At 40.4% G+C, this 21,665-nt stretch overlaps 1 protein-coding gene across 3 annotated transcripts in view; it reads left to right on the top strand.

Moving 5' to 3' along the window:
• The window catches only part of LOC137327349 (E3 ubiquitin-protein ligase DZIP3-like), a 117,472-nt gene that overhangs the window by 40,993 nt on the left and 54,814 nt on the right, over positions 1-21,665 (top strand). For all 3 annotated transcript variants that reach the window (XR_010964428.1, XM_067993051.1, XM_067993052.1), the window contains exons 12-22: positions 3,565-3,840; positions 5,291-5,599; positions 8,027-8,683; positions 9,773-9,811; positions 11,702-11,790; positions 13,396-13,452; positions 14,734-14,789; positions 16,052-16,349; positions 18,060-18,182; positions 18,404-18,522; positions 18,831-18,899. Coding sequence is in view for 2 of the 3 variants with exons in the window: in XM_067993051.1 (XP_067849152.1) it covers positions 3,565-3,840; positions 5,291-5,599; positions 8,027-8,683; positions 9,773-9,811; positions 11,702-11,790; positions 13,396-13,452; positions 14,734-14,789; positions 16,052-16,349; positions 18,060-18,182; positions 18,404-18,522; positions 18,831-18,899 (2,092 nt within the window). In the remaining variant the exon portion in view is untranslated. The remainder of the gene's footprint in view (positions 1-3,564; positions 3,841-5,290; positions 5,600-8,026; positions 8,684-9,772; positions 9,812-11,701; positions 11,791-13,395; positions 13,453-14,733; positions 14,790-16,051; positions 16,350-18,059; positions 18,183-18,403; positions 18,523-18,830; positions 18,900-21,665) is intronic.

Here is a 21,665-nt window from a genome sequence, read left to right as displayed (position 1 = left end):
TGCTCTCCACAAACTCCCACATGCTGCAGTTACAGCACACCACCTGCACTGACATCTCTATCTAGCCTTGTTTTATTTATTTACTTAAAGTTTTTGTCATTAATTCACTTGGTTTATTTTTAGCTTATTTAAAAATAATTAATTTATCTAGTTTGATTTATTAATTTAAGAAAGTTATAGGTTCCTAGTTTGAAACAAGCCCCTAGCTTAGAGAGCAAAAAAATGTATTACTCACCAACCTGCTGTCCTCTGATGTCTCTTTTTAAAATTTCTGTCTGTGTTTGAGTTAGTCTCAGCTCTGTGCTCTGCTCTCGGTCGATGGTCCCGCTCCTTCTGCTCTCGAGCCTCCACTCCCGTTCCTTTTTATCCACTATAACCACTAAAAACACTAACCAATGAACTAAATACTTACTGACTTACCCTCAGTGCTCCTCCTTGTCTTGTGATGTCACTTTTTTGACTCTTTCTTGATTTTTTTGACTCCTCGTGCGACACCCTTTATGCTCCGCTCAGTCTTAGCCTGTAGTTCTTCGGTTTAAATCCCTTAGCACCTTCTTCCCCCTCTGCACCTAATTCCTACGCTCACCAAATGGGTTAGGAGAGGGATTTAAGGAGGCAATTGGTTGTGCGGGAGAAAAAAGGAGCCTGCAGTTGTCCATGCCCTCCTGGAACAGATGAAAACGACCGACGGGAAAAGACCGGCTGGTCCATCAAGCCTGACCCACACCATAGATGCCAGGAGCATCCTACCCCCCAGCAGCCATGTAATCTCCTGGGAGAGGCAAAAAAAAAACCCAGGGCCAATAAGGGAAAAAAAAAATCTGGAAAATTCCTCTCCAACCCCCCTGAGGCAATCAAAACCAGTCCAAGAGAGCACACTGACTATGTGGAGTAATACTAGTTTTTTTGCAAAGTTTGCGGAACGTAATTTGTTTTTCTGGGCTGAAATTTTGGAAACTTCCCCACCCCCTCCTATATGGTATAAATAACGTAGTAAGAAAATTTTGTACAATCTAAAATTACTCCCAAGTGATGCCACATATATGTAGGTGATAGAAAGCCCGCATTTATCTAGTGTAGATGTTCGGTCATGTCACGGTACAATCCTTGTCATTGCTAATTTAAATTGCATCTGTTGCTACCAATTCCATAACTGATTATACAAGGACATTGAAGTTATGATAACTACAAAACAATATGAGGATGGCAGTTTTGATTCAAGTAAGTAAGCATCAACGTTACTATTAAGTTACTATATTGAGCTGACTGTTCAAAATTTAGCATTCAAATGTTGTAACTTGAATGAGATCCTTTTCTTGTGAGCTATGTACTCCTGAACCCTAATAACCCGCAACATGCAAGTCCCAGGCTGTTGCAGTCTCTCTTTCATATCAGTAAAAGGGACTTTTTAAAAATTACACCTGAACCACTTTGGGATGTTTTCCAACATTAAAGAAGCTGTATAAATGTAAGCTGTTGTTCAACTTTTGATTTTAGATTTTGTAGCAGGAGTTCATAATTTCTGTTCCTTGAATACTTACCAAGTTTTGCTGTGAATTTTGCTTCCTGAGAAGGACAAGTTTTTTTTGATGTATGATTTATGTTGACTGAATTATAATAGCATCACTGATTATAATACTCGGGCTAAATAGTAAACACAAGTTCTAAATAGGGAGTAATTTGAAGGTCTTAATTTTTATTTCTCAAATAGCAGTTATAAAGTGCTTATGATGTCTATTCACTAAAATAATTTAGCTATTTTATTCAGTGCACTAGAAATGAAGCATGATCTCAGTTGTTTGGACACTTTGGGATTGGAAGATTGTAACTTTGAAGTGTCAATGGATGGACACAGAAATGATAAATAATTTTTAAAATGTTCATTTTGTAAAACAATATAATTTCAGATACAGCAAATACCCAAGTTGATCAAGCAAAGCGTATTGTGGAAAGCACTGAAACACAGTAGATTATTGTAAATGCTACAAGGAGTTAAAAAACTTGATGTTTATTACACAGAATAGTGGTGATTATAAAATATTGGCACCTGAGGTTGTTCTATGAATTGAAATCAGCTCTTAATGTGTGCAGGAGGGGAGATTTGATCTGTACATTTTGAATATTAAACATTATAAAACCATTATGGAAAAAATAGAACCCTTTTTGAATAAAGGGTTCCACTTCCTACTTTCTACTTTCCCTGGACCAGTCATTTTCAGCTGACGGGGCATGTGACCTCCGGGCCTCCACCTTTGCTGTATTTATTATTTAGTGTATAGAGTGACATACAAGATTGTCACTCTATGTGGTTTGCATCGGCCTAAAGACTCCCCACCTGTCTTTCTCCTCCAGAGAATATATTTCCCCTTTGATTGTGAAAGTATAGTAGTTTGATTTCAGAAATCAGCAATGTAGATCATGAGTGTGAACTCATGCTACAGAACATTTGAGGTGTTGCTTACTACATCTCTCTGCTGCCCTCCTGGTGTAGCAGCTCTTAATTCTCAGCATAATTGAAGGATAATCTTGTCATCATTTTATTTTGCTGCAGAAATCTTCATGGCCCAGAGTGGGTTTATCACATTTTTTGTCTTGTGCTTTGGAAAATCTTTAGTTGACGCACTAATTGATTTATTGTACAAAGATTAGTTCTTTAGATTGTGTAAAATCCAGAGATTCAAACATTAAATATGCTCCAAACCACACACCGTCTGCTGGGGATTTGCCTTTACCTTTCACCAAAAGTTCATGTACTTCCCCCACCCCTAAAAAAAACCCTACCAAAACCATATGCTATTAACCACCTTCATTCTATAAGTATAAACATCAATCTTGTATGTCACTCTATACACTAAATAATAACTAGGGAGTAATTTAAACATGACCCTTCTAACCTGCACTAACATTGCTTTTAAGGTTTCGCCCTCAATTTTGATTGTTGCCTTCTTGTTGCTTCCTGGCATCCATTATATATTCCTAGATTTAAAAAAAATCTTTGTTATATAAACGGGTACAGTTTCAGATTTCCTTGGTTTGGTGGGGGTGGAATTATTCTATTTAATCGTTTTTGTGCTAGCAGTTGTCTCCATGATCTTAGTGCAGATGTCATTATAGGAAAATGATCTTTGGGAATTACCAGGGAAATCTTTGTTCAATATGTGTTAAACACAATTTTACTGAATTAAGTTAAAGTTGACTAGAATTGCTTGCTAATTTACACCTAATTTACGTTATGTAGATGTACACCTGTGCATGCAAAATGGGATTGTGACTTTCCAAAGAGTATTGCATCCCTTTGAGATGTGATACTTCAAAAATAACAGCAATTCACAGGGTGTTAAAGTTGTTTGTACTATGTGGTAATCCCAAAACAAACCTATATGCTGCTGCAGTATGGTGCATCATATTGGAACATGCAGTACATGCAGTGAGCATAATATTATTATACATAGGCTCCAAAGGAATGAAATGAAAAATGCGGGCTTTTAAAATGCTGTTAATTTGATAGATGTGTGCATACATGTGCCTTTTACTGCATAATTTAAATCTACTAAATTCTAACAGATAAGTGTCGCCTGTTCCATGAGATCACTCTGAATAGAAAGCTGATTGAAAATGCAATCACTGAAATCGGAAAAACGTCTGAACTGATGAGCAGTTGTGACATGAAAGAAGAATTTGTGGAGAAGAACAATGAAACTCGTGAAGAAATGATTTTAGACCATGTTTTGGAATGGAACTGCAATTTTAAGATGCGCCAATTCTTAATTCTACTTAAAAATGAAGATCTTTCTAATCACCCAAAACTCACGGAATGGATTACATTCATCTTGGAACTGGGTAAGATTTTAGTTTTAATTTTCCCTGTGCTGAACTGGCCATACTACAGAGACCTTCATACTTGTAAGTGGAAATCATCATTTTAATGTGAATGACAAGTTTAATGTAAATGAATTCTAGAAACCTTGTCAGGATTAGGGTTCAAACTGGGGGAAATACTCAGGACTTCTTGTCTCCCACGGTTTGATCTCTGTAAACTTGTGATTTCTCATCCATCTTATGCATCTGTACATGCCTTTCATCTGTCACAAAGTCATGTTTACTTAAAATCTGGTTTCATAGCAGTCTTTAGCTCTACAACATCACCACCACTAAGCACAGTATTGTTACTAGCTGTAGAATTTTATTTCCCCAGCTTCTGTACCCCTGCAATGATAATCTTATTGGCCTGTAAATTGCTCTGAGTGGTGAAGCAACAGTGCCCGCCGCTCGCTCGACCTAAATAACGTACAAACTTACAGCGGGAACTTCCTGTAATGCAAACCTGTTAAGAGCCCAGCGCTAGTTCCAGCAAAGCTAGGACCCATGGGAGAAGCAAGAGGAGCACTCTCTCCCCTCGACCAATCAGGTTGCCGCATTTTTGACAAGCTACGAACAGTCACTGCAAGCTAGAACGTAAAATCCAGGAAGTGAAAGGTACAACACTAGAATCATTGTAAAAACAGTTATAGACAGCGAAGAAAAGAGAGGGTAAGAAATATCGAATTAAATAAGAGACAGAAGGAAATAGTAAAAAAAAAATTAATCTTTTAATTTAAAAATTTTTAAATTACCAAAAACTATCAACATCAAGAGTAAAAAGATTCCACATTTTTAAAAGTTAATTTTTATTTATTTGTTTGGCAATCATTAAAACTTAGTTTAGTCCTGATATTTTTCAGCGTACTTGTTTTGTGGCGATATTAGTTCATTTCCAGCTGGGTAGGAGAGTAAATTGGCGCTGGTCCATTGATCCAGCTACGAGGCCCCTTTTAAAGCAAAGCTGTCATATCGCCGGTGAACCCAAAGAGCAAGTTCCAGATTTCCGCGTTTGCGCATGTGCGGACGCCGGAACTTGCTCTTCCATTTGGCCATTAATAACGGTGAGTGCTGTTGAGCTCACTGTTCTCTTTGAAGCAATTTCTGGCCCAATATAACCTATTTTGAGATTGTTGTTTTTCTGCTGTAAAAGTTATGTATATTTAAGAATTTTTTCCGTTTCACTGTTTTGTTTTTTCTCCTGTATGCAAGTTCCTATCATCACTGGTTAAGTCCTGTCTGCGTTCTTTCTTTGATAACAATGATGGTTTAGTTTTCTAAGCTATTAGCAGGTTTTCAAATTTTACAAAGATCACAAAATCACTAAATTGTTTTATAATGGAACTATCAGAGTTCTAAAGTCTACTCTGACCTTTTTATGTCATATGCTGCTTATTTGTGTACAAACATTGTGGTTTTTTCATTTTTTTAGGTGACCAGTGTAGCTTGTGCTTCCTATATAGCTATAAAAAAACAATTGTTCAGATTCTTTATGAAGTGGAAAATCTTATCACCATTGCGAAAAAACTACTGTTGAGGAAAGCTATAAGTAAAGAGGAAATTAAGATACTAAATGCAACCCCATCTGACCAAAGGCCAGATGTTCTGATGGAGCAAATGACCACCCATAAAGAGCTTTGGCAGATGGGAGAGCTAGTGTTTATCCTGGCTGAAGAACAAGACAGGATTCCCAAACTGAAGCCCTTATTTGAAGAGTTTGATCGAGAGTTTGAGAAATTCGGTAAGTTGAGTACATGATCACAATATCTACAAGTTTATTCAGACAGACGCAATTAATCTTTAATTTTCAAAATGTCAAAAGCAGCACATGAGTACAACACTCTTCAATCTGTGACAGGCAGATAGAAGCAACTGGTGCCAGCTTTGAATCAAAAACTAATTGTGCAACTTTCTTTGAAGCCAATTGTGTACAACTGCCCTTCTACTGTAGAGAATAGAATTTTACTGATTTAAAAGCAAAATACTGTGGATGCTGGAAATCTGAAATAAAAACAGAAAATTCTGGAGAAGCTCAGCAAGTGAGGCAGCATCTGTGGAGAAAGAAATAGTGAACGTTTCAGGTCGAAGATCTTTCGTCAGAACTGGAAGATGTTAAAAGGGTTAAAGCTTTTGAGCAAGTACAGAGCCGGGGGAGGAGAGGAAAGAACAAAAGGGAAGGTCTGTGATAGGGTAGAGGGCAAGAGTTATTAAATGACAAAAGGGATGATGGTGCAAGGCAAGGAAGGTGGTAATGGGACAGGTTAAGAAACAAAAGATTGATCAGGAGTAGCTGTAAATGGCAGCAACGGAACCATTACCAGTACTAGCTGACCGAAAAAATGGGAGCAGTAGTTATGATCTGAAGTTATTGAAATCAGTGTTGGGTTTACTGATATTCTGTGATTGCTCATTCATACGGTCACATGTTCCCGTCACACTTTGACTTGCAATAAGAGAGAAAAATGTCAGACATTAGCCCATTGAGTGACTTCAAATTGGAACCGAAGAGGAAGATGACTCCAGTTATTAATGTTTTCATAATTGCATTCCATACTTAAAACTTTTCAGTTGCTCCCCCTAATCATCTCTTAAGAACAATTATGATCTATAGTAGGGAATCATAGGATTAGAACTCTTAAACTGTTACGAAGTGTCAGGTGTGTCCATGGCCTAATAGGATGGCCTAGGCTTTCTGCCATCCCCCTTTGATTGGGGAGCATTTCCGGTGAGGTGGGATTTCCATCAGCTCCTGTGATGCCCCCTGACCCTGTCCATATTTCTGGTCTGGCATCATTTACATATGGGAGGCAGGATAGGGGCAAAGAATTGCAGTGGCAGGCCTTGGGGACTTTCTGCAGCAGGAGAAAGAGATGGCCAGCAAGCTGCCTTTGGACAAAATTCCCTTCTCTGGTTGATGGGACCTATACGCAGCTAAACTCAGTGTTTGCACAGGCCTTTCTCCATTTACCCTGAAGCCCTCTCTCCCATTCTTGCAATTCTGGATGGCAGCTTTGAGTCCAGCATCCGAATCATACAAATGGTATGAAACACAGCAGAGGCCATGTTTCCCTCATTAGCATTATCTTTACATATGCCTTCCCAAATATTGTGCCTCAGTGAGACTAGCCTGGGAATACAGCAGGAAGACAGGGATGAAGCAGAGTACACCATTTGAGTAGCATGCTGTCTTTGCCTATACCAGATCTGCTGAAAGCTTGGTGCGATGGTGGGGGGAAGGGAAAGTTGGGGGGCGGGGTGCTGTGAAGTTGTGGGGGGAGGGTTTGAGAGCCAGAGGGTCTAGGACACTGTCTGGGCTATGGTCAGAACTAGGTTCACAGTTAATTGGATACTGCTGTCATCCAACATGGTCACCATTCCCAATTTAATTTGGGATAATGATCTGGATAACTCGCAGTGCTGTTGGTTGAGAATTCTAAGCTATGTTACTTGTGGAACATAAGAACATAACATAAGAAATAGGACCAGGAGTAGGCCATAGGGCCTTCGAGCCTACTCCACCAGTCAATAAGATAATGACTGATCTTCTACCTCAACTCCACTTTCCCGCCCTATCCCCATCTCCCTTGATTCCAATAGTGTCCGAAAATCATTCAATCTTAGTCTGGAGTATATTCAACAGGGTAGCGAATTCCAAAGATTCATAACCCTCTGAGTGAAGAAGTTTTTCCTCATCTTGGTCCTAAATGGCCTACCCCTTGAGACTATGACCCCTAGTTCTATACTCTCCAGCCAGTGGAAATAGCATCTACCCTCTAAGAATTTTATTAGTCGATAATATGTTTGGGGATACTATGAGCAGAATTAAGAGGGGTAAATAAAGGAGCAATATACTTGTTTAACAAAAATGCCTGCAGAGTTCATATGGAACATTCTTGCTTTTGCTTTTCAAATCAACAATGTACCCAAAATGTAATATTGAAGGATAAATTAAGACAGTTTAGCTGAAAATAACACATCTGCCCAAAACGTTTTTTTTGTACATTAGCATTGTGGAGTTGTACAGTTGTAATTTTACAAAAAATTCTTTGGATTTTGTCATATACAGGAAGTCTTATTTACTTCATAAAAAAACTGTGGTACCGACATGCATGCATAAACCATTTGTTTTACATGTGCTTCCATTAATGTAATGCTTTCTGACATTTAGACAAAGGCCGCGTCCCTAATTTTGGAAATGCGTTGCCCGTGGATCCTCTTTCCCAGAACATGGATTATTCCTTCTTTTACCGTCTCCTTCATCTGGTCATAATAAAGGGTACTGAGGTCATTTTGCAGATATTTGATCGGGCGGTACCACCTCAGATACTGAAGAGGGAATTACTGAAAAATAAACGCACTCTGGAGCCTTATCACAAGGGTACCTCAAAGACTATGCTTAACACAGGAGAATGGAGCTTACTGTACCCACCTAACAATGAGCAACCCAATTCACAGAGATTTGACATCACATTACTGGCATCACTTATTAGACACCTGAAGATCCTTCCTGCACCACGCGGAGGTTGGGACGCTGAATCATTGGCAAATGATCATAGTAAAAGTGCTAATATAGTGCGCCTATGTAACGTTCGGCACAAACTTCTTTTTGAAACTCTGAACACGGGAATTGAGGAACCTGAATTTACCGTTACGTGGACCAAAATCACAGAGATTCTCATAAGCCTAGGGGCGGATAATCAAGTGTTAAAGGAGCTTAAAAGTTGTCCTGTTGAAAAACTGTGGGAGGATCACCATCGACTGGCTGGTTATCTGGGCAAACCTGTAGCAGATGTCATGCAGCTGCTCTTGTCATTTTTCCAACAAGGTACAGTACAAAGATAGCAGAAAATAATCTTTTTATAATTGGATGGAAGTAGGTGCAGCTTTTGGAAGCATACAATGAACATACGTCAGTCAAGTATTGGGCACTGCTGAGCAGTCCCATTGATCATAGTTTATAGTGCGGAAGGAGGCCATTTAGGCTGTTGGTTTTGTGCTGATGCTAGCTCTTCAACTGGAGCTATCCTGGCCTTCCCTGTATCCGTTTATTCCTTTTCAAATACTAACCTGATTCCTGTTTAAATGATTAGTCTTGTCCTAAATAGCCCTTTATGATGATGCATTCCATATTCTAATAACCCTCTGTGGGGGGGAAAAAATTCTTCTAACTTCCCTTTGTTCCTTTATTCATAATCCTGAATCTAATGAGCCCTTGTTACCAATTTGCTAACTAGCGCGCTCATCATACGTAGTAGTAATAATCATTAATACTTGTATATGTTCATGATGCTGCAAACTAGATGGAATATTTTTAGAATATTGCCGGATTCCAAACGAGTTAAGTAAACCATGAGTTCTCAATTTTTAACAGGAGCAATCTTTTGAAAAGCTCTATTTAAATTCCCTTATTAATATTTAAGTGTCTCTTGCATGCACTTTAATATAATACCGGTGCCTTTTATTCAAGTACTGCCATACTAAAGTTTTATTTTCCATGGTCTATTATGTTATAGCAAACTGGTTAAAATACAAGTTTTTTTTCCAATTGTTTCGGTCACAAGAACAGCAGGAAATAAAATAGATCTATTTCTCATGCCTGCTGACACCGTTTCACATCAATTGCATAGAGTGTATTTAGCGGAGTAGGATGAGTCTCCTAGCTTAATTGAATGGGAGTTTGCTGGTCTAATGGGCCACATAGCCAACTGAGTTCTTTGCTTTAGATAACGAAATGATATCAAGCAGCTTTTGTAAATGGCCAAATTACATATTAAAAGGCCAACTTGCATGCTTTGCTGTTAACTATCAATTCAAAAATGTAGATGTAACTTGAAAGCTGAAGATTCTCCAGGCATCATCAGATGATCCATCACTGTTAAAACTCACACATCCTTTTTTTTAAAAAATTCAATAGGAATGTCCATACAGTCAAAAGAAGCAACATCAACAAACAGTAAGTAATTGGCCAATGCTGATACTGATGGTTTTTGGAACTATTTGAATGTACTCATTCAGTTTTATTATCTGTTTAAAAATTGTGCACTGAGAACTAATTTGGGGTTCTATCAGCATATCAAAATATTGCATCCATTGCAGAATGGGTATCCAGGGTCATTTTGGGCATTAATTGTCACTAATGGTAAACCATTTTACTTTCTGGAAGGTATGATGAAATTCAGAGATAGAGTTAGATTTTCTACCTGTTGACATTAAATGGGCAGAATATCTAACACATAGTGGGGGATTTTCAACTGCCGGCCACCCATTTCTCTCCTGAAAAATGGGCGACTGACAGAGGAAAATCTGATGGGGACCTTGTGCTCTCATTTGCCACCTGAATCAATTTTCAGGCGCACTCCGGAAACAGGTGGGAGGCAGCTTAAATATCCAAATTGCTGTCCTATGCCTGTTGTAGGACCCTGATTGCCATTTTCATGGAGAAATGGATGGCACATGTCAGTCCCACTTTCTCCAGATGTTAAAAGGATTAACCGGCGGTCCTAAAGGGACCGCTGAAGGCCTCTCCTAAAACGTGAGCTTTTCTGGGGTGCTCAGTGCTGCTGACCCATTCTCATTGCCCCTTAACCCCTCCCCGGCATCTGATTCAACCCCCAAGCCATGCTATAATCTGCTGGCTGGCTGCGTACTACGGCTTGCCAACTTTCTGCTGCAGGAAAATGAGTTGCAGTGGCGGACCCTTTTGGTGCCCACAGCTCGCCGGAAAAATGTTAATTAGATCCAAACATGAAAATGGCTCGACCCTCCCGACTGCCGCATTGGGCAGGTGTCACAGGTGCACTACTGATTTGGCACCCAAACAGAAAATTTTCCACGGTTGTGATCATTTGGAAAGATGCTCCTGAATATTTTCAAGTTGTTTGCCAACGGTCAGATAAGATCAAAGTCTTTTTGAATTTCTTGATAAATTACTGCGTTTTGGTACAATCTGAAAATCAATGAGCTGAAAACATTCAAATTAACAAAAACATTTAGTTAACATTTATCCCTGAACTTTTTGTTTCAGTATAACGCATCAGATGTATTTAGTTGCTTGTTCTATGATTTTCACCCTAGCCTTATTTACATTAGTCAAGTAAACCTACTGCTTTTGGCTCTACAACAGCCCGTTTCACATTGAGATCAGCTGTATTTATATAAAATACCTAGAACCTGATGAATTCAATCGCACAGGAGTGCAAAAAGGATACTGCACTGTTATGATGTCATGTCTTTGGCAGTGGTGCCCCCTGTTGCTGGAGATGACCACTGCAGATCCAAAATTAATTCCAGTGTCGAATTTGTACTAGAAGAAACTAGCTGTCAAGAGAGGTGAGACTTTGTCCTGGTGTGACTCTGGTATATGCAGTCCACCATGGTTTACCTTAGAATTGAATCCATACTACAGTAATTCCAGGATAAAACTTGTTTAAATAGGTTTCTCAGCCTTTGTTGTGGCAATAAGGGAGTTGGTCCTTTTTGAATTATGGGTTCTCTTGTCAGTAGACTTTCGGATCTGCATTGACAGTTGTAGCCTGTCCTAATTTTATTTTTCCAATCCTCACCACTTGCAGAAAGAAAATCTTATTACTGGACCAATCTTGTTTTTACAAAACTAATTGAAAACTTAATTATCAGCATGTGATTCAAGATTACTAAAATATTAAAATGGAAAGAAAAGGCTGACTATCAACTGTATAGTTCTGTTCAACTTTGTTTGCTTATTGTGAACAGAATGTTTGGTTTAACCAGTGCACTGTATCTAAAGTTACTGAAACTGATAAACCTAACCATTATACATTATGCTCCAAAAGTTAGTCTGATAAATTTTTATTATTTCTTTTAGCAACTGTCCTCTCTGCGCTTCCTGCTCCACTGGAGACAAAAGAGAAAATAATGGAGCCAACAGATCTAACGGAAGATGATGACCCAATGGTAAGATCTACCTTCTTTAAATTATCACTGGTCAAGTTTGGAAACTGGTTGGTGTGACCAAAATAATTTTAGGACATGGTTCTTTTACCTCCAGAACCTGGAAGAAGAGATGCAAAGTCTCTTCTCTGACAGTTGTTAGAGGCCGAAGTGAAACTCTTGGACAGGACCTAGCTGCTGGTTTCATTCTAATTGATACATTTTTGCATTGCTAATGTTGCACAGATAAAGTAAAAAAAAATCTTTATGCTGTCACATACTCTTCTGTTGTGGTGTTGTAGTACATTGGGACGGAAAGTTGGAGTTGGAGCTCCACATTGTATCCATTCAGTGCAGACATGCCAAGTGTCTCTCAAATAAACCTTGCAACATTCATGTATTTGGGCTGCATCTGTCCCAGCCTTTAGCAGCTGTAGCATTGACAACAGGCCTGCTGTCTGGCATTTTTACACATCTATGTACAACCCTGGAAATGCCTAATCCGCAGCTAACAACCACATGGGCGATTGTCAACAAGATCACCCTACTCTATTATGAGTTGCTCATCCAGGAAAAAGATTGTCCACTTGGTCTCCAAAGCTTAACTGTTGAAGGTTAGAACAAAAAGATTGGTGAAAAGCTTTTGAAATTAGATGAAGACCATATAGGGAACCAAGGGTCTAGTGAGGGAGGAACTGAGGGAAACCAGTATTAGTAAAAAAAAATACTGCTAGGGAAATTAATGGGGCTAAAGACTGACAAATCCCCAGGGCCTGATAATCTACATCCCAGAGTACTAAAGGAAATGGCCCTGGAAATAGTGGATGCATTGGTGATCATCTTCCAAAATTCTATAGACTCTGGAACAGTTCCTACAGATTGGAGGGTGGCAAATGTAACCCCTCTTTTTTTTTTTAAAAAGAGGGAGAGAAAAAACAGGGAATTACAGACCAGTTAGCCTAACATCAGTAGTAGGGGAAATGCTAGAGTCTATTATAAAAGATGTGATAACCGAACACTTGGAGGGCATTAACAGGATTGGACAAAGTCAGCATGGGTTTATGAAAGGGAAATCATGCAAGAAGGATATCCTTGCCATGGAGGGAGTGCAACAAAGGTTTACCAGACTGATTCCTGGGATGGCAGGACTGATGTATGAGGAGTGATTGGGTCGACTAGACCTATATTCACTAGAGTTTAGAAGAATGAGAGGTGATCTCATTGAAACATATAAAATTCTAACAGGACTAGACAGGCTAGATGCAGGGAGGATGTTCCCAATGGCCGGGGAGTCCAGAACCAGGGTTCACAGTCTCAGGATACGGGGTATGCCATTTAGAACCGAGATGAGGAGTAATTTCTTCACTCAGGAGGGTGGTGAACTGTGGAATTCTCTACCACAGAAGGCAGTGGAGGCCAAGTCATTAGATGTATTCAAGAAGGAGATAGATTTATTTCTTAATGATCAAGGGATATGGGGAAAAAACGGGAACAGGGTACTGAGTTAGATTATCAGCCATGATCATTTTGAATGGCAGAGCAGGCCCGAAAGGCCGAATGGCCTACTCTTGCTCGTATTTTCTATGTTTCTATATTTTATGGATTTACTTTCTTTTGTTCTTGTTGTAGGTATCGAAAACCAAAACCAAGTCTAAGAAGAAGAAGAAAAAGTCTAAAAGTAAAAAGGTAAGCTGTGTTACCAATTAGCTGATTTTTTTTTAAAATGTACCTTTTGATCTGAAAATCAAAATGGCAGTGAAGAATAAACATTGTTTAAATGGCTATTGGTGTAGGGAGCCAGCACTTATATTTGCATACCCCCACTTCCAGCATCCTAGTCATAATTCATTTTATGCAGAAACACCATGCGGTAAAGAGTTGCTTCAGATCTAAAAGCTATCGCTGCCCCTTTTAATGGTTTTGATTCACACAGTTTTATTAATAAAAATTGCAGGAAACACCAGTTTGCAAACACATTGTAACAGGAGCAGAAATTCTTGACTCTTTGATAGAGTAGGCTCTAGCTGTAACAAGGTGGCATAGCGCAACAAAACACCATGGCAGTGGAGGACATAGATTCAGACTCCACATTGTTGAGTTCCCAATCTCAATTTAAGGGTTTTAAAGGAGGTCAGAAGTCACTTCACAGAAGGGGGACAGATTGTAATTTTCAGTGATGCTATTGAGTGTTTGCTTGCGGCTAGGTCATAGGAGCATCGATGGAGATGTGGGAGTAGGTCACTCGTCTTTCTGTGGCCAGGGGACCCTGAAGGGACTAGGGAGCAAGAGATAGGATTTGAAAGATCTTTGAAAAAGGAGGGGATGGGGTGCCATTAAATGTATTAACCAGTTGACCTCTGGTTTTGTGCAATTGCTACATACTTGCACATCTGTATGAAATTCTGAGTATATTTATAATAGATGGTTATCATGTTTGTTGTAAGTATGGAAAAAAATAATGATTCTGGTAATGATTGAGTGCAGTGTAGCAGCTGTTTGAGTGTAAGTGTCTCCCTGGCATCAGTTAAATTGACAATGCACTTTACTATCATTATGGTCAGAAACATCAAGAAATAGAAAAAAGATAAACCAGTAATAGACAGAATACAAGGACTATGTGTAAAAGCAATTCTGGAGAGTCGATAACAATTGAAATATAACTCACAATAATAGAAGTGGATTGCAAAGAAGAGAGCACTATAATAAAACAAATAAACACGCTATTGCTTAAACCCATTGTCTGTCTGCTCCAATCCATGTATTACTACCCAGATACAAAGAAGCACAAGGGTACAATGTATTCATAGGAAGTTTTTTTTTTAAGAAAAGAGAATTTCCTAACACACCTGGGTCAACACCAGAATTAATTAAAAATGTGAAGTCAGCATTTCAGTGGAAAGTAGGGTAAAATTATGCCAGCCATCTTGTATAGATGAAATTTCCTAAAGCTAAGTCCTTCCCTTCCAGGCTCAAATAAATGAAGACAATCAAAATACAGCTCAAGATGCAGTGACTGAAAAACAGTAAGGTTCCTTTTTAATAAACTGAACTTCGCGGTCCTGGGGGGTGGGGAGGATATGGAGGTCCTCGGTGGGGTGGTGGTGGTGAGATCGGTGCCGGAGTAGCGTCAGCCAGCAACGACCCACGTGATCAGAAGTTTGAATTCTTTGAATGATTCTAGCACTTGGGGATTGAATTTCTGGCTAAGAACAGGTTTGAGAATTATAAGGACATTTAGATAGTGCATGAAACTCCTAGTTCTGCCATTGCTGGGACTATGGAAACACCATGCTAAGGAAGGCTGGAACTTCTATTCCTTTTTGAGGCAGAAATCAGGCACCCTAGGAGCCGAGTGACTGGAAGTTGGGATAGATTCCATCTCCAATGGGTTTTAGCCTCTTCCTTGGGGCATAAGCAACTTCTAACAGTGGGGGGGTGATTGGGGCGCGTGGGGGTGGTGGGTGCTTGAAGCAGGTGTATATGCTGCACAGAGCTTGTGCGGGTCCCACTGTGCAGTATTCAAATTGTATTTGATCCCTGACATTGAATTGCTGTTTGGAATGGAGGCTCACTTGCAAGGGAACAATGCTGACCATTGGAATCAGGCAGACCACCCTCCCTCCTCTGTCCCATGGAATGGCAAGGTGCCACTCTGAAATCGCAGATCTGTAGGGCAGGTGCCCCAGTAATGCTGGTACTGGCACATACACCTGTCCCAATACATTAATGATCCTGCCCCCAGGATTGGGGATGGGGTCATGGCGGGGACAGAATAGCAGGCAGAAGTTCAGCCTTATCACACTTCTGGGGCACAACAGGACCACTGGAATTTCTATGATGTATCTAGGATGTGTAATGTGAAGTTAGTTAGATGGGTATCCTGAATTTTTGTTTGATCTGCCTATGGACGACAGGAGGAACTTTGCAACATCTTTCTTAAAGATTAAATAGATTGGGCAGAGTTCAAGATTATACATGGAAAGAATGGGCCCGATTAGGCTCTTTTCGTTCTATGAGGATCGGCACTCTTGCCACTAGTGCATATCGTCTCCGTGAAAAGAGTGCTGTGAAGATGTGGGAAATGCCCTGATTATATAATACGTGGTGGGAGACTGAGAGAACCCCAGTGAAATTTCAGGGCCTATGTTTTTGTACAAGTGACATAAAAATAAGGATTTGACTGACCAGCCTTTCACTCTAGCAAAACGGAACCAAACATCAGCTGTAGTTTGTCGTCATTTTTAGTCAACAGTAAATTTGTTACATAAATTTTTATTTGTAACAGTGAGGCCCTGTCCATTCCTGTGCAAGAAAACCAGTTGAATGAGAATGAACGCAGCGAGCAAGTGGGAAATTCCAGCTCTGATGTTTCTGCATTTAATGTCATTGCACCAGCCTCATCATTACTAGCATTCGATACTGTGACTGGCAACAGTAATGTTGGTCCCTCTTTAACAAGTCATGAAGTCAACAAACCCGACAGCTCGGCTGATCAAACTTACCAAAGTGATGGAGAGCTGGATGATATTGATAATACCCTCATTGATGAGGAGTCCACTGGTTCTTCACCACATGCCTCTGCAGTAAGTTTGAGTTTGTGATCTATTTATTTATTTATTTTTAAAACTTACTACGCAGGACTTAACACTCATTAGAGGTCAGCTCAAATCTGGGTGAGACATCTGTGCAGATCAGCAGTCTCAACCCAAAATCAGCTTTGGTTCAGGGTTAATGTTTCCTTTAGTAGAAAAATGGATGTTGCGTTTTCCATAACCATTAATCTGGAGGTGTTGGTGACAATTTTAATTAGTTTTGGGCTGGATTTGGTCCCTATTCACCTCCCCATCTTTGTGCCTGTCACTAGTGTTAATGTTAGTGCTCTGTGGATTTAAAATCAGACAACGTATCCAATATCCAGTCCTGGATGAGCCTCAATTTCCTCGAGTTAAACATTCGGAAGATCGAAGCCATTGTCTTCAACTCCCGCCACAAACTTCATACTTTTGCCACAGATTCCATCTCCCTCACTAACCACTGTCTCAGGTTGAACCAGACTGTTTGCATCCTTAGCATCCTATTTGACCCTGGGCTGAGTTTCCAACCCCATATCTTCTCTATCACAAAGATCGCCTACATCCACCTCCTGGAACATTGCTAATCTCCGCCCTTGTCTCAGCTCCTCTGCTACCAAAAACCTCATTCATGCCTTTGTCATCTCCAGCCTCGACTATTCCAATGCTCTCCTGGCTGGCCTCCCATCCTCTCATAAACTTCAGCTCATCCAAAACTGTGCCGCCTGTATCCTATCTAGTACCAAGTCCCACTTACCTGTCGCCCCTGTGCTCGCTCACCTATGTGGCTCCCAGTCCCCCAACGCCTCAACATTAAAATTCTCATTCTCGTGTTCAGATCCCTTCATGGCCTCGTCCCTCCCTATCTCTGTTACCTTCTCCAGCTCTACAACCCTCCCGAGAATTCTCTATTCCTCAACTCTGGCTTGTGTGTATACCGAAATCCCGTCACCCTACCATTGGCAGCCGTCTAGGCCCTAAAGTCTGGAATTCCCTCTGCCTCTCTGCCTTTCCACCTCCCTCCCTAAAAACCCACTTCTTTGACCAAGCTTTTAGTCACCCCTCCTAATGTCTCCTTCTTTGGCTTGGTGTTGATTTTTGTCTGATTACGCTTCTGTGAAATGCCTTGGGACTTTTTTCTACGTTAAAGGCACTATACAATATCAAATGTACAATAAATCTTTAAATGGTTATAATCCTTAAATGCTGCATTGTACAATATGCCTTCAGGATTGACTGTTTTCAAAAATTATAAGTTTTAAAGTTTCATATATTTCCCCTTCAAGATGGTGAACAGTGCCTCCCCAGGGCCAGCCAGAGATGCATAAAGACTTAGGAGCAAAACAAAGTACACACAGGGTCTAAATCTAAACCCCATCGTACAAGACTGGACCTGTTCATTTAACTCATTTCCTTTCTTTTTGGGGTTGAGAACTGCATAGCTGCCTGGCACTTCCTGAAGTGCTCTTACCCAATGAGGGCAAAGTGAGTTTAAATTCAAGTCAAGGCTGAATCAAAGTCTGTAAAGGGAACAAACCCTTTATAGTGAGCATTATCCATGCTGAATGGACTCTGTGGTGCTATATACTAGTATAATTGCTGGGAGACTCCACAGTAGATTTTTGGCAATGAAAAAAAGCATAAATGCGGTAATGGAGTCACAGGTTCCAATACAGGAGCTATCCTTGAGTGAGATTTAAGTTGTTTGATTTTCTCTTGCAGGATTTTTATTCATCCCCAGTGATAGGCAATGGAGCTATCAAAATGAAGGAGTACATATGGCAAAATGTGAAAGAGGAATCTGAAATAAGGCAAAAGTTAATTGCTGTAAAAAATGAAAGCAAAGTAAGTTTTAATTTTTTTTTCATTTGTATCACAGTGAACCCAGCCTATGTATGGCAATCACTTTTTTAAAACTGACCACAAGCATCTTTATTGGAAAATTATAATGGACAGGCATTTTTACAGCTCTCAAACTGGCTGCTGTTAATAGAGGCATTTCTGGCTTTACCACACAAAACTTTATTATTTTGACTTTGGTTTTAATTGTTTGCAATGTTTTTCAGGTTCTTGCAAAAAACTTAGAGCAGTTGACGGTTAAACTAAAGAAGGAGCAACAACAAAGAGCTTATGCAGAAAACCTGTGTTCAAGACTCGAAGAACGTTATCAGTTAGAAATGCCTAGGTATGTCTCGATTATAGAATACATGCAGTGTAAATCTCTCATAATCAAGCTAGAAAATACATTATATGTTGCAGTACCCAATTCTTGTTTGCTCTGTACAGAAACTGCAAACCACCATATGCCCCTTTTGGGCAATGTAATAAAACCAAGATGCCTGATTTCAAAGGAGAACCCTCTTCTGCAGATGAAGGAAAAGCTGGTTCTTAGATCTGTGGGCAATTTGACCCTTGCTTTCGCCTGTGTATAACGTACCTATTAAATTAAATTGTAGATAGGTGTAACAACACATTTTTGCTTGTGTCCTTTAGATTAAACCAGCAACTTCAAAGCAAAGAAGAAGAAATAAAGAAAATTACAGCACAGTTTGCGCATGAAAGGTATGATCATTGCCAAAACCGAAACCACAACTAGTGCTTTAATAAACTGTTACTCCAATCCGATAAGCTGTGAAAGTGAAGGATAAGTGTGAAGGCAGTCCAGCAGTCTCTCAGCTGTTCTAATTGCACTGTAGTCCACTTTTTTTAACTACACCAATATCACTTTATTGAGGGTTTATCAGTTGATTGGAACCATTTCAATTCACATTTGGGAAAACAACATATGGAATTCTAGTTAAGTCTGCTTCTCCCCCTCCCACCAAATGTTTGCTTTCTGGTGTCACAGCAGAATCAGGTAATGCTGTTGGGAGATGTGAATTATCCCAGGCTTCCGCTGTGATGTGAGGAGAATCTAATCCCGACTGAGATAGATGAGGCAGGAGAGGGATATGAAAGAGGCAGTTTGGACAAGAGTGGAAAAGAAGGCGGCAAAGTGGAGAGGCATGAAGGACCTTGGCATAAACAATATACAGCAAAGGGATTCAAATAAGTAAAAAAGAAAATGGTAGAGCAAGGAAATTTAAAACAGCAGAATTAAAATGGGTGATGATCAAGGAAACCACAAGACGAAGAAAAGACAGAAGTGAATTAGAAATAAAAATAGGTTGCAATGGGAGACCACAGCAAAAAGAAACAGAATTGTGAAGAGGGAAGCAACAGTAATTCATAAATATTCTAGACTAACCACAGAGAAAACAAATCCTGTATACTCAAGTGAAAATGACAGAGAAAGTATTTCATTGTTTGCTTCTTTAGCTTTCTCCTTGATATAAGAAAAGATCTATAGGAAATGTTTGATCATGTTATTGGGAATTGATACTGTTCTGTTCAGGGATTTTGGAGGGAAAAGATTCTGTATAACATCTAATGGTATAACTTGTCATTTTATCTTCCGCTGACTTCAGAGCTAGTGACCCCATTAATCCCGTTCTTAAAAAAATATATAGCCATTGGAAAGAATTATGTTGAGCAGTAATAAAAACAGAAAATGCTGGAAAAGCTCGCAAGTCAGGCAGCATCTGTGGAAAACAAAACAGTATTAACGTTTCAGGTCGAAGACCTTTCGTCAGAACTGGAAGATTGTAAATAGTTAACAGTTTTTTTTTAGCAAGTACAGAGCAGGGGAAGGAGTGGAAGAAACAAGAAAAGAGAAGCTCTGTGATAGGGTAGAGGGCAAGAGTGATTAAATGACAAAAGGGATGATGGTACAAGGCAAGGAGTATGGTAACCGGACAAGTTAAGAAACAAAAGATGGGTCTAGAGGAGCCGTAAATGGCAATAGCAGAAGCGTTATCAGCATCTGCAGTCCCACGAAAAGAAAAAAAAATGGGAGCAGTGGTTATGACCTGAAATTATTGAAATCAATGTTGAGTCCGGAAGGTTCTAAAAGTGCCTAAACAAAAGATGAGGTGCTGCTTCCCAAGCTTCTGTTGAGCTTCATTGGAACAGTGTAAGAGGTCGAGGACAGAGAGGTCAGAGTGGGAGTGGGACAGGGAATTAAAATGGTAAGCGACCGGAAGCTCAGGGTCACGCTTATGAACTGAGCAGAGGTGTTCAGCAAAGCGATCACCCAATCTGCGTTTGGTGTCCCCAGTGTAGTGGAGACCGCATTGTGAGCAGCGAATACAGTATACTAAATTGAAAGAAGTACAAGTAAATTGCTGTTTCACCTGGAAGGAGTGTTTGGGGCCCTGGACGGTGGGAAGGGAGGGGATGAAATGGCAGGTATTTCATCTCCTACGCTTGCATGGGAAGATGCCGTGGGGAGGAGAGCAGATGTTGGGGGCGATGGAAGAGTGGACCAGGGTGTCGCAGAAGGAGCGGTCCCTTTGGAATGCTGGGAGGGGAGGGGACAATGTGTTTGGTAGTGGGATCACACTGGAGGTGGCGGAAATGGCGGAGGATGATGCGTTGAATGTGGAGGCTGGTGGGGTGGAAGGTGAAGATGAGGGGGACCCTGTCATGGTTCTGGGTGGGGGGGGGGGTGGAGGGGTGGAGGGGTGAGGGCAGAAGTGCAGGAAATAGGACAGATGCGCTTGAGGGCCCTGTCAACTACAGTGGAGGGGAATCCTTGGTGAGGAAAAAGGAAGACATATCGGAAGCACTGGTGTGGAAGGTGACATCGTCAGAACAGATACGACGGAGAAACTGGGAGAAGGGAATAGAATCCTTACAGGAAGCGGGATGGGAGGAAGTGTAATCAAGGTAGCTGTAGGAGTTGGTGGGCTTATAATAGATATTGGTTGACAGCCTATACCCAGAAATGGAGATAGAGAAGTCGAGGAAGGGGACTCCTGGCCAAAGAATTGGGCAAGGAGGCGACGGAAGAAGAGCTCAGCATGGTGTCCAGCTTGAAATTTATCGAGGTGGGGGCGAAAGGGGATAAAGCTGAGGCCTTTGCTGAGGACTGATCGTTCGGGGTCGGAGAGGGGAAGGTCAGAGAGAATAGTGAAAACACAACAAAGGGTGAGATTGGAGGGAGGGATGAGGTCAGAAGACAGTGAAGGGGAAGAAAGATCAGGAGGGGTGTTGGTATCTGAGTTGTTGAAGCTTACGGTCCTTGACACCTGAAAGGAAGAAAAAAAGATTTTTGTTAAAGCATCGGATGAAGTGAAGGATGAAATGAAACTGCGGAACAGAACAACTCTAAAATAGTGAGTCGGTGCTGATGAAGAGAGAGGTCGAGAGTGTGGCAGCGTGTGGCATTGAGCGTGGATCTCAGGAAGCTCCGAGAGCAGTGGTTCGAGGAACACTGAATATCATGGT

This window comes from Heptranchias perlo, chromosome 11 (assembly GCF_035084215.1).
Source record: "Heptranchias perlo isolate sHepPer1 chromosome 11, sHepPer1.hap1, whole genome shotgun sequence".
Lineage (NCBI taxonomy): Eukaryota > Metazoa > Chordata > Chondrichthyes > Hexanchiformes > Hexanchidae > Heptranchias > Heptranchias perlo.
This window is presented reverse-complemented; position numbering and strand designations above follow the sequence as displayed.